General features: G+C 57.2%; 1 protein-coding gene across 2 annotated transcripts in view; it reads right to left on the bottom strand.

Moving 5' to 3' along the window:
* Nucleotides 1-12,816, bottom strand: part of MPV17 (mitochondrial inner membrane protein MPV17) — a 78,062-nt gene that overhangs the window by 23,400 nt on the left and 41,846 nt on the right. For both annotated transcript variants that reach the window (XM_073672897.1, XM_073672898.1), the window contains exon 3: nt 1,600-1,715. In XM_073672897.1, coding sequence (XP_073528998.1) covers nt 1,600-1,715 — 116 coding nt within the window. The remainder of the gene's footprint in view (nt 1-1,599; nt 1,716-12,816) is intronic.

The following is a 12,816-nucleotide window of genomic DNA, read 5'->3' as shown; positions in this document are numbered from 1 at the left end:
ACCAGCACCACTATGTCCTCCTCAATCCCTACATCACACGCCTGTACCAGCACCACTATGTCCTCCTCAATCCCTACATCACACGCCTGTACCAGCACCACTATGTCCTCCTCAATCCCTACATCACACGCCTGTGCCAGCACCACTATGTCCTCATCCATCTCTACATCACACGCCTGTACCAGCACCACTATGTCCTCCTCCATCCCTACATCACACGCCTGTACCAGCACCACTATGTCCTTCTCAATCCCTACATCCCACGCTTGTACCAGCACCACTATGTCCTCCTCCATCCCTACATCACATGCTTGTACCAGCACCACTATGTCCTCCTCCATCTACATCACACGCCTGTACCAGCACCACTATGTCCTCCTCCATCTCTACATCACACGCTTGTACCAGCACCACTATGTCCTCCTCCATCTCTACATCACATGCTTGTAGCAGCATCACTATGTCCTCCTCAATCCCTACATCACACACTTGTACCAGCACCACTATGTCCTCCTCCATCTACATCACACGCCTGTACCAGCACCACTATGTCCTCCTCCATCTCTACATCACACGCCTGTACCAGCACCACTATGTCCTCCTCAATCCCTACATCACACGCCTGTACCAGCACCACTATGTCCTCCTCCATCTACATCACACGCCTGTACCAGCACCACTATGTCCTCCTCCATCCCTACAACCCATGCTTGTACCACCACCACTATGTCCTCCTCCATCTCTACATCACACGCTTGTACCAGCACCACTATGTCCTCCTCCATCTCTACATCACACGACTGTACCAGCACCACTATGTCCTCCTCCATCCCTACATCACAAGCTTGTACCAGCACCACTATGTCCTCCTCCATCCGTACATCACACGCCTGTACCAGCACCACTATGTCCTCCTCAATCCCTACATCACACGCCCGTACCAGCACCACTATGTCCTCCTCAATCCCTACATCACACGCCTGTACCAGCACCACTATGTCCTCCTCCATCTACATCACACGCCTGTACCACCACCACTATGTCCTCCTCAATCCCTACATCACACGCCTGTATCAGCACCACTATGTCCTCCTCCATCTACATCACACGCTTGTACCAGCACCACTATGTCCTCCTCCATCTCTACATCACACGCTTGTACCAGCACCACTATGTCCTCCTCCATCTCTACATCACACGCTTGTACCAGCACCACTATGTCCTCCTCCATCTCTACATCACACGCTTGTACCAGCACCACTATGTCCTCCTCCATCTACATCACACACTTGTACCACCACCACTATGTCCTCCTCCATCACACACCTGTACCAGCACCACTATGTCCTCCTCCATCACACACCTGTACCAGCACCACTATGTCCTCCTCCATCACACGCTTGTACCAGCACCACTATGTCCTCCTCCATCTCTACATCACACACCTGCACCACCACCATGTCCTCCTCCATATCTACATCGCAGATCTGTACCACACTACCTCCCTTAGGACAAGTTACACACAGCAGGTTAGTCAGCGGGTAAACAGTTAATGAGAAATAGGGATGGTCATAATTTATACACAGGTGTGAATTTTACCACAAAGCAGAATCCTATTCCCATCATCTTCATGGTCCTCTCCACGCTGTGACCTTGGAGACCTCGCCTCTCCACCAATTGCTGAGAGATCACATCACCCACACCGACCAGAGACCCTGTGGGGCGAGAGCCATGTTAGGAGTCTCCAGTGTATGATGTGTTTCATTATTACATAGATCTTACTACAAAAAAAAATAAAGAGTCCACATTCACTAGTGACAGTATGGCGCCTCTAGTGATCGGACGCCCTCCCCAGCACTCACGTATGCCCTCTAGTGATCGGACGCCCTCCCCAGCACTCACGTATGCCCTCTAGTGATCGGACGCCCTCCCCAGCACTCACGTATGCCCACTAGTGATCGGACGCCCTCCCCAGCACTCACGTATGCCCTCTAGTGATTGGACGCCCTCCCCAGCATTCACGTGTGCCCTCTAGAGATCGGACGCCCTCCCCAGCATTCACGTATGCCCTCTAGTGATTGGACGCCCTCCCCAGGACTCACGTATGCCCTCTAGTGATCGGACGCCCTCCCCAGCACTCACGTATGCCCTCTAGTGATCGGACGCCCTCCCCAGCACTCACGTGTGCCCTCTAGTGATCGGACGCCCTCCCCAGCACTCACGTATGCCCTCTAGTGATCGGACGCTCTCCCCTGCACTCACGTATGCCCTCTAGTGATCGGACGCTCTCCCCTGCACTCACGTATGCCCTCTAGTGTTCAGACACCCTCCCCAGCACTCACGTATGCCCTCTAGTGATCGGACGCCCTCCCCAGCACTCACGTATGCCCTCTAGTGATCGGACGCCCTCCCCAGCACTCACGTATGCCCTCTAGTGATCGGACGCAGTCCCCAGCACTCACGTATGCCCTCTAGTGATCGGACGCCCTCCCCAGCACTCAAGTGTGCCCTCTAGTGATTGGACGCCCTCCCCAGCACTCACGTATGCCCTCTAGTGATCGGACGCCTTCCCCAGCACTCACGTATGCCCTCTAGTGATCGGACGCCCTCCCCAGCACTCACGTATGCTCTCTAGAGATCGGACGCCCTCCCCAGCACTCACGTATGCCCTCTAGTGATCGGACGCCCTCCCCAGCACTCACGTATGCCCTCTAGTGATCGGACGCCCTCCCCAGCACTCACGTATGCCCTCTAGTGATCGGACACCCTCCGCAGCACTCATGTATGCCCTCTAGTGATCGGACGCCCTCCCCAGCACTCACGTATGCCCTCTAGTGATCGGACGCCCTCCCCATCACTCACGTATGCCGTCTAGTGATCGGACGCCCTCCCCAGCACTCACGTATGCCCTCTAGTGATCAGACGCCCTCCCCAGCACTCACGTATGCTCTCTAGAGATCGGACACCCTCCCCAGCACTCACGTATGCCCTCTAGTGATCGGACGCCCTCACCAGCACTCACGTATGCTCTCTAGAGATCGGACGCCCTCCCCAGCACTCACGTGTGCCCTTTAGTGTTCAGACACCCTCCCCAGTACTCACGTATGCCCTCTAGTGATCGGATGCCCTCCCCAGCATTCACGTATGCTCTCTAGAGATCGGACGCCCTCCCCAGCACTCACGTATGCTCTCTAGAGATCGGACGCCCTCCCCAGCACTCACGTGTGCCCTTTAGTGTTCAGACACCCTCCCCAGTACTCACGTATGCCCTCTAGAGATCGGACGCCCTCCCCAGCACTCACGTATGCCCTCTAGTGATCAGACGCCCTCCCCATCACTCACGTATGCCCTCTAGTGATCGGACACCCTCCCCAGCATTCACGTATGCTCTCTAGAGATCGGACGCCCTCCCAGGCACTCACGTGTGCCCTTTAGTGTTCAGACGCCCTCCCCAGTACTCACGTATGCCCTCTAGTGATCGGACGCCCTCCCCAGCACTCACGTGTGCCCTCTAGTGTTCAGACACCCTCCCCAGCACTCACGTATGCCCTCTAGTGATCGGACGCCCTCCCCAGCACTCACGTATGCTCTCTAGAGATCGGACGCCCTCCCCAGCACTCACGTATTCCCTCTAGAGATCGGACGCCCTCCCCAGCACTCACGTATGCTCTCTAGAGATCGGACGCCCTCCCCAGCACTCACGTATGCCCTCTAGTGTTCAGACACCCTCCCCAGCACTCACGTATGCCCTCTAGTGATCGAACGCCCTCCCCAGCATTCACGTGCGCCCTCTAGTGTTCAGACACCCTCCCCAGCACTCACGTATGCCCTCTAGTGATCGGACGCCCTCCCCAGCACTCACGTATGCTCTCTAGAGATCGGACGCCCTCCCCAACACTCACGTATTCCCTCTAGAGATCGGATGCCCTCCCCAGCACTCACGTATGCTCTCTAGAGATCGGACGCCCTCCCCAGCACTCACGTATGCCCTCTAGTGTTCAGACACCCTCCCCAGCACTCACGTATGCCCTCTAGTGATCGGACGCCCTCCCCAGCACTCACGTATGCTCTCTAGAGATCGGACGCCCTCCCCAGCATTCACGTATGCTCTCTAGAGATCGGACGCCCTCCCCAGCACTCACGTGTGCCCTCTAGTGATCGGACGCCCTCCCCAGCATTCACGTGCGCCCTCTAGTGTTCAGACACCCTCCCCAGCACTCACGTATGCCCTCTAGTGATCGGACGCCCTCCCCAGCACTCACGTATGCTCTCTAGAGATCGGACACCCTCCCCAGCACTCACGTATTCCCTCTAGAGATCGGACGCCCTCCCCAGCACTCACGTATGCTCTCTAGAGATCGGACGCCATCCCCAGCACTCACGTGTGCCCTATAGTGTTCAGATGCCCTCCCCAGCACTCACGTATGCCCTCTAGTGATCGGACGCCCGCCCCAGCACTCACGTGTGCCCTCTAGTGTTCAGACACCCTCCCCAGCACTCACGTATGCCCTCTAGTGATCGGACGCCCTCCCCAGCACTCACGTATGCCCTCTAGTGATCGGACGCCCTCCCCAGCACTCACGTATGCCCTCTAGTGATCGGACGCCCTCCCCAGCACTCACGTATGCCCTCTAGTGATCGGACGCCCTCCCCAGCACTCACGTATGCCCTCAAGTGATCGGACGCCCTCCCCAGCACTCACGTATGCCCTCTAGTGATCGGACGCTCTCCCCTGCACTCACGTATGCCCTCTAGTGATCGGACGCCCTCCCCAGCACTCACGTGTGCCCTCTAGCGATCGGACGCCCTCCCCAGCACTTACGTATGCCCTCTAGTGATCGGACGCCTTCCCCAGCACTCACGTATGCCCTCTAGTGATCGGACGCCCTCCCCAGCACTCACGTATGCTCTCTAGAGATCGGACGCCCTCCCCAGCACTCACGTATGCCCTCTAGTGATCGGACGCCCTCCCCAGCACTCACGTATGCCCTCTAGTGATCGGACGCCCTCCCCAGCACTCACGTATGCCCTCTAGTGATCGGACACCCTCCGCAGCACTCATGTATGCCCTCTAGTGATCGGAAGCCCTCCCCAGCACTCACGTATGCCCTCTAGTGATCGGACGCCCTCCCCATCACTCACGTATGCCGTCTAGTGATCGGACGCCCTCCCCAGCACTCACGTATGCCCTCTAGTGATCAGACGCCCTCCCCAGCACTCACGTATGCTCTCTAGAGATCGGACACCCTCCCCAGCACTCACGTGTGCCCTCTAGTGATCGGACGCCCTCCCCAGCACTCACGTATGCTCTCTAGAGATCGGACGCCCTCCCCAGCACTCACGTGTGCCCTTTAGTGTTCAGACACCCTCCCCAGTACTCACGTATGCCCTCTAGTGATCGGATGCCCTCCCCAGCATTCACGTATGCTCTCTAGAGATCGGACGCCCTCCCCAGCACTCACGTATGCTCTCTAGAGATCGGACGCCCTCCCCAGCACTCACGTGTGCCCTTTAGTGTTCAGACACCCTCCCCAGTACTCACGTATGCCCTCTAGAGATCGGACGCCCTCCCCAGCACTCACATATGCCCTCTAGTGATCAGACACCCTCCCCAGCACTCACGTATGCCCTCTAGTGATCGGACGCCCTCCCCAGCACTCACGTATGCTCTCTAGAGATCGGACGCCCTCCCCAGCACTCACGTATGCCCTCTATAGATCGGACGCCCTCCCCAGCACTCACGTATGCCCTCTAGTGATCAGACGCCCTCCCCATCACTCACGTATGCCCTCTAGTGATCGGACGCCCTCCCCAGCATTCACGTATGCTCTCTAGTGATCGGACGCCCTCCCCAGCACTCACGTGTGCCCTCTAGTGTTCAGACACCCTCCCCAGCACTCACGTATGCCCTCTAGTCATCGGACGCCCTCCCCAGCACTCACGTATGCTCTCTAGAGATCGGACGCCCTCCCCAGCACTCACGTATTCCCTCTAGAGATCGGACGCCCTCCCCAGCACTCACGTATGCTCTCTAGAGATCGGACGCCCTCCCCAGCACTCACGTATGCCCTCTAGTTTTCAGACACCCTCCCCAGCACTCACGTATGCCCTCTAGTGATCGGACGCCCTCCCCAGCACTCACGTATGCTCTCTAGAGATCGGACGCCCTCCCCAGCACTCACGTATTCCCTCTAGAGATCGGACGCCCTCCCCAGCACTCACGTATGCTCTCTAGAGATCGGACGCCCTCCCCAGCACTCACGTATGCCCTCTAGTGTTCAGACACCCTCCCCAGCACTCACGTATGCCCTCTAGTGATCGGACGCCCTCCCCAGCACTCACGTATGCTCTCTAGAGATCGGACGCCCTCCCCAGCATTCACGTATGCTCTCTAGAGATCGGACGCCCTCCCCAGCACTCACGTGTGCCCTTTAGTGTTCAGACACCCTCCCCAGCACTCACGTATGCCCTCTAGTGATCGGACGCCCTCCCCAGCACTCACGTATGCTCTCTAGAGATCGGACACCCTCCCCAGCACTCACGTATTCCCTCTAGAGATCGGACGCCCTCCCCAGCACTCATGTATGCTCTCTAGAGATCGGACGCCCTCCCCAGCACTCATGTATGCTCTCTAGTGATCGGACGCCCTCCCCAGCACTCACGTATGTCCTCTAGTGATCGGACGCCCGCTCCAGCACTCACGTGTGCCCTCTAGTGTTCAGACACCCTCCCCAGCACTCACGTATGCCCTCTAGTGATCGGACGCCCTCCCCAGCACTCACGTATGCTCTCTAGTGATCGGACGCCCTCCCCAGCACTCACGTATGCCCTCTAGAGATCGGACGCCCTCCCCAGCACTCACGTGTGCCCTTTAGTGTTCACACGCCCTCCCCAGTACTCACGTATGCCCTCTAGTGATCGGACGCTCTCCCCAGCACTCACGTGTGCCCTCTAGTGATCGGACGCCCTCCCCAGCATTCACGTGTGCCCTCTAGTGATCGGACGCTCTCCCCAGCACTCACGTATGCCCTCTAGTGATCGGACGCCCTCCCCAGCACTCACGTATGCTCTCTAGAAATCGGACGCCCTCCCCAGCACTCACGTACTCCCTCTAGAGATCGGACGCCCTCCCCAGCACTCACGTGTGCCCTCTAGTGTTCAGACGCCCTCCGCAGCACTCACGTATGCCCTCTAGTGATCGGACGCCCTCCCCAGCACTCACGTATGCTCTCTAAAGATCGGACGCCCTCCCCAGCACTCACGTATGCCCTCTAGTGTTCAGACGCCCTCCCCAGCACTCACGTATGCCCTCTAGTGATCGGACGCCCTCCCCAGCACTCACGTATGCTCTCTAAAGATCGGACGCCCTCCCCAGCACTCACGTATGCCCTCTAGTGATCGGACGCCCTCCCCAGCACTCACGTATGCCCTCTAGTGATCGGACGCCCTCCCCAGCACTCACGTATGCTCTCTAAAGATCGGACGCCCTCCCCAGCACTCACGTATGCCCTCTAGTGATCGGACGCCCTCCCCAGCACTCACGTATGCCCTCTAGTGATCGGACGCCCTCCCCAGCACTCACGTATGCTCTCTAAAGATCGGACGCCCTCCCCAGCACTCACGTGTGCCCTCTAGTGTTCAGACGCCCTCCCCAGCACTCACGTATGCCCTCTAGTGATCGGACGCCCTCCCCAGCATTCACGTGCGCCCTCTAGTGTTCAGACACCCTCCCCAGCACTCACGTATGCCCTCTAGTGATCGGACGCCCTCCCCAGCACTCACGTATGCTCTCTAGAGATCGGACGCCCTCCCCAGCACTCACGTATTCCCTCTAGAGATCGGACGCCCTCCCCAGCACTCACGTATGCTCTCTAGAGATCGGACGCCCTCCCCAGCACTCACGTATGCCCTCTAGAGATCGGACGCCCTCCCCAGCACTCACGTGTGCCCTTTAGTGTTCAGACGCCCTCCCCAGTACTCACGTATGCCCTCTAGTGATCAGACGCTCTCCCCAGCACTCACGTGTGCCCTCTAGTGATCGGACGCCGTCCCCAGCATTCACGTGTGCCCTCTAGTGTTCAGACACCCTCCCCAGCACTCACGTATGCCCTCTAGTGATCGGACGCCCTCCCCAGCACTCAGGTATGCTCTCTAGAAATCGGACACCCTCCCCAGCACTCACGTACTCCCTCTAGAGATCGGATGCCCTCCCCAACACTCACGTGTGCCCTCTAATGTTCAGACGCCCTCCCCAGCACTCACGTATGCCCTCTAGTGATCGGAGGCCCTCCCCAGCACTCACGTGTGCCCTCTAGTGTTCAGACACCCTCCCCAGCACTCACGTATGCCCTCTAGTGATCGGACGCCCTCCCCAGCACTCACGTATGCTCTCTAGAGATCGGACGCCCTCCCCAGCACTCACGTGTGCCCTCTAGTGTTCAGACGCCCTCCCCAGCACTCACGTGTGCCCTCTAGTGATCGGACGCCCTCCCCAGCACTCACGTATGCCCTCTAGTGATCAGACGCCCACCCCAGTACTCACGTATGCCCTCTAGTGATCGGACGCCCTCCCCAGCACTCACGTGTGCCCACTAGTGTTCAGACACCCTCCCCAGCACTCACGTATGCCCTCTAGTGATCGGACGCCCTCCCCAGCACTCACGTGTGCCCTCTAGTGTTCAGACACCCTCCTCAGCACTCAGGCATGCCCTCTAGTGATCGGACGCCCTCCCCAGCACTCACGTATGCTCTCTAGAGATCGGACGCCCTCCCCAGCACTCACGTGTGCCCTCTAGTGTTCAGACGACCTCCCCAGCACTCACGTATGCCCTCTAGTGTTCAGACGACCTCCCCAGCACTCACGTATGCCCTCTAGTGTTCAGACGCCCTCCCCTGCACTCACGTATGCCCTCTAGTGATCGGACGCCCTCCCCAGTACTCACGTATGCCCTCTAGTGATCAGACGCCCTCCCCAGCACTCACGTGTGCCCTCTAGTGATCGGACGCCCTCCCCAGCACTCACGTGTGCCCTCTAGTGTTCAGGCACCCTCCTCAGCACTCACTTTGGCCCTCTAATGATCGGACACCCTCCCCAGCACTCACGTATGCCCTCTAGTGATCAGACGCCCTCTCCAGCACTCACGTGTGCCCTCTAGTGATCGGACACCCTCCCCAGCACTCACGTATGCCCACTAGTGATCGGACGCCCTCCCCAGCATTCACGTGTGCCCTCTAGAGATCGGACGCCCTCCCCAGCATTCACGTATGCCCTCTAGTGATTGGACGCCCTCCCCAGGACTCACGTATGCCCTCTAGTGATCGGACGCCCTCCCCAGCACTCACGTATGCCCTCTAGTGATCGGACGCTCTCCCCAGCACTCACGTACCATCTCTAGTGATCAGACGCCCTCCCCGGCACTCACTTATGCCCTCTAGTGATCAGACGCCCTCCCCAGTACTCAGGTATCCCTGTAGTGATCGGACGGCCTCCCCAGCACTCACGTATGCCCTCTAGTGATGGGACGCCCTCCCCAGCACTCACGTATGCCCTCTAGTGATGGGACACCCTCCCCAGCACTCACGTACCATCTCTAGTGATCTGACGCCCTCCCCGGCACTCACTTATGCCCTCTAGTGATCGAACGGCCTCCCCAGCACCCCGGCACTGTCTCTACTGATTGGACACCGTCCCCGGCACTCACGTATGGCCTCTAGTGATCGGACGCCCTCCCCGGCACTCACGTATGCCCTCTAGTGATCGGACGCCCTCCCCAGCACTCACGTATGCCCTCTATTGATCGGACGCCATCCCCACCACTCACGTACCATCTCTAATGATTGGATGCCCTCTCCAGCACTCACGTATGCCCTCTAGTGATCGGACACCCTACCCAGCACTCACGTATGCCCTCTAGTGATCAGATGCCCTCCCCAGCACTCACGTGTTACCTCTAGTGATCGGACGCCCTCCCCAGCACTCACGTATACCCTCCAGTGATCGGACGCCCTCCCCAGCACTCACGTATGCTCTTTAGTGATCGGACGCCCTCCCCAGCACTCACGTGTTACCTCTAGTGATCGGACGCCCTCCCCAGCACTCACGTATACCTTCCAGTGATTGGACGCCCTCCCCGGCACTCACGTATGGCCTCTACTGATTGGACGCCCTCCCTGGCACTCACGTATGGACTCTAGTGATCGGACGCCCTCCCCAGCACTCACGTATGCTCTTTAGTGATCGGACGCCCTCCCCAGCACTCACGTATGGCCTCTACTGATTGGACGCCCTCCCTGGCACTCACGTATGGACTCTAGTGATCGGACGCCCTCCCCAGCACTCACGTATGCCCTCTAGTGATCGGACGCCCTCCCCAGCACTCACGTATACCCTCCAGTGATCGGACGCCCTCCCCAGCACTCACGTATGCTCTTTAGTGATCGGACGCCCTCCCCAGCACTCACGTGTTACCTCTAGTGATCGGACGCCCTCCCCAGCACTCACGTATACCTTCCAGTGATTGGACGCCCTCCCCGGCACTCACGTATGGCCTCTACTGATTGGACGCCCTCCCTGGCACTCACGTATGGACTCTAGTGATCAGACGCCCTCCCCAGCACTCACGTATGCTCTTTAGTGATCGGACACCCTCCCCAGCACTCACGTATGGCCTCTACTGATTGGACGCCCTCCCTGGCACTCACGTATGGACTCTAGTGATCGGACGCCCTCCCCAGCACTCACGTATGCCCTCTAGTGATCGGACGCCCTCCCCAGCACTCACGTATACCTTCCAGTGATTGGACGCCCTCCCCGGCACTCACGTATGGCCTCTACTGATTGGACGCCCTCCCTGGCACTCACGTATGGACTCTAGTGATCGGACGCCCTCCCCAGCACTCACGTATGCCCTCTAGTGATCGGACGCCCTCCCCAGCACTCACGTGTTACCTCTAGTGATCGGACGCCCTCCCCAGCACTCACGTATACCTTCCAGTGATTGGACGCCCTCCCCGGCACTCACGTATGGCCTCTACTGATTGGACGCCCTCCCTGGCACTCACGTATGGACTCTAGTGATCGGACGCCCTCCCCAGCACTCACGTATGCTCTTTAGTGATCGGACGCCCGCCCCAGCACTCACGTGTTACCTCTAGTGATCGGACGCCCTCCCCAGCACTCACGTATACCCTCCAGTGATCGGACGCCCTCCCCAGCACTCACGTATGCTCTTTAGTGATCGGACACCCTCCCCAGCACTCACGTGTTACCTCTAGTGATCGGACGCCCTCCCCAGCACTCACGTATACCTTCCAGTGATTGGACACCCTCCCCGGCACTCACGTATGCCCTCTAGTGATCGGACGCCCTCCCCAGCACTCACGTATACCTTCCAGTGATTGGACACCCTCCCCGGCACTCACGTATGCCCTCTAGTGATCGGACGCCCTGTATAGTAATTTTTAACCAGATTTGAAGAAAGTATATTTAAAATAAAACTATCGAAATAATGCTGACTTTTCATATCTGGCATTATTGGTCTGTTTGCATTATATGATTTGCATCATTAAACAACCGCCGTCTAATAAATCTTTACTGATCGGTGGTTGTTCAATAACCTGTCTGGAGAGGCAGACCTGGCTGAGCCATCTGTCATTCATCATTTTCGACAGCGTGAGTCACGTTTACACTGGATGAGGTGCTGCCGAGAATGAGGATCTTTCAGTGTAAATGCTCCTGAAGTCCAGGGGTGGTGAGATACGGCAGCTACGATCCTTCTAAAAGTCAGAAGTTACTTACCGGTAACGGGATTTTTCGGAGACCATGACAGCACCACAAGAGAGGGAATCCGCCCATCAAGGGCAGGAAACCTACAGGCTTAAAAGGGGCGGCCCTCTCTCTCGCCTCAGTTTGGATTACAGAGCATTGAGAGGACCACCAGGTTAGTAGACATAGCAAACAACGATAAAAATAATATTTTTATACAACACCACTCAGTGAGAAAATTTTAATTAATAAATGAGGAGTGCTCCCATAAAGTGAAGGGAGGGAATATAAGGGTGCTGTCATGGTCTCCGAAAAATCCCGTTACCGGTAAGTAACTTATGACTTTATCGGTCGACCATGACAGCACCACGAGAGAATTGCAGAGATGAAGAAGTCTAGGGAGGGACCACAGCCTGGAGCACCCTTCTCCCAAAAGTAAGGTCAGATGAAACACCCAAATCCAGTCTATAGTGCCTATAGAAGGTAAATGGAGAAGACCAGGTAGCAGCCTTACATATGTCTTCCATCGAGACACCAGTCTTCTCCACCCATGAGGTCGCCACTGCTCGGGTAGAGTGAGCCTTCAACCCCTGCGGCGCTTCCTCACCGCTGGAGACATAGGCTAGAGTAATAGCCTCCCTGATCCACCTAGCTATGGTGGACTTAACAACCTTAAGCCCCTTTCTAACCCCTTGGTAGGAGACAAACAAGGAACTATCTTTCCTGAAAGCCTGGGTGACCGAAAGGTACCTAATCACACATCTTCTAACATCTAAGGAATGGAACTCTGCTTCTTTTTGGTTACTTGGATTAGGACAGAACGAGGGTAGGATTATTTCTTAGAGTCTATGGAAACGGGAAGCTACTTTAGGGAGATACGCTGGGTCAGTTCTAAGAATTATTCTATCGTTCAGGATCTGAGTGAAAGGTGAAGCTGAAGACAGAGCCTGGATGTCACTGATCCTTCTAGCTGATGTTATAGCTATTAGAAGCGCTGTTTTAGGGGAGATGGACTTGAGTGATGCTGAATCTATTGGTTCAAAGAGTGAACT

Source organism: Phyllobates terribilis, unplaced genomic scaffold (genome assembly GCF_046119375.1).
Source record: "Phyllobates terribilis strain yellow unplaced genomic scaffold, ASM4611937v1 Scaffold_3__8_contigs__length_932513732, whole genome shotgun sequence".
In the NCBI taxonomy this organism is placed as follows: domain Eukaryota; kingdom Metazoa; phylum Chordata; class Amphibia; order Anura; family Dendrobatidae; genus Phyllobates; species Phyllobates terribilis.
Note: the sequence above shows the minus strand (reverse complement) of the source record. Positions and strands in the feature narration are given on the sequence as shown.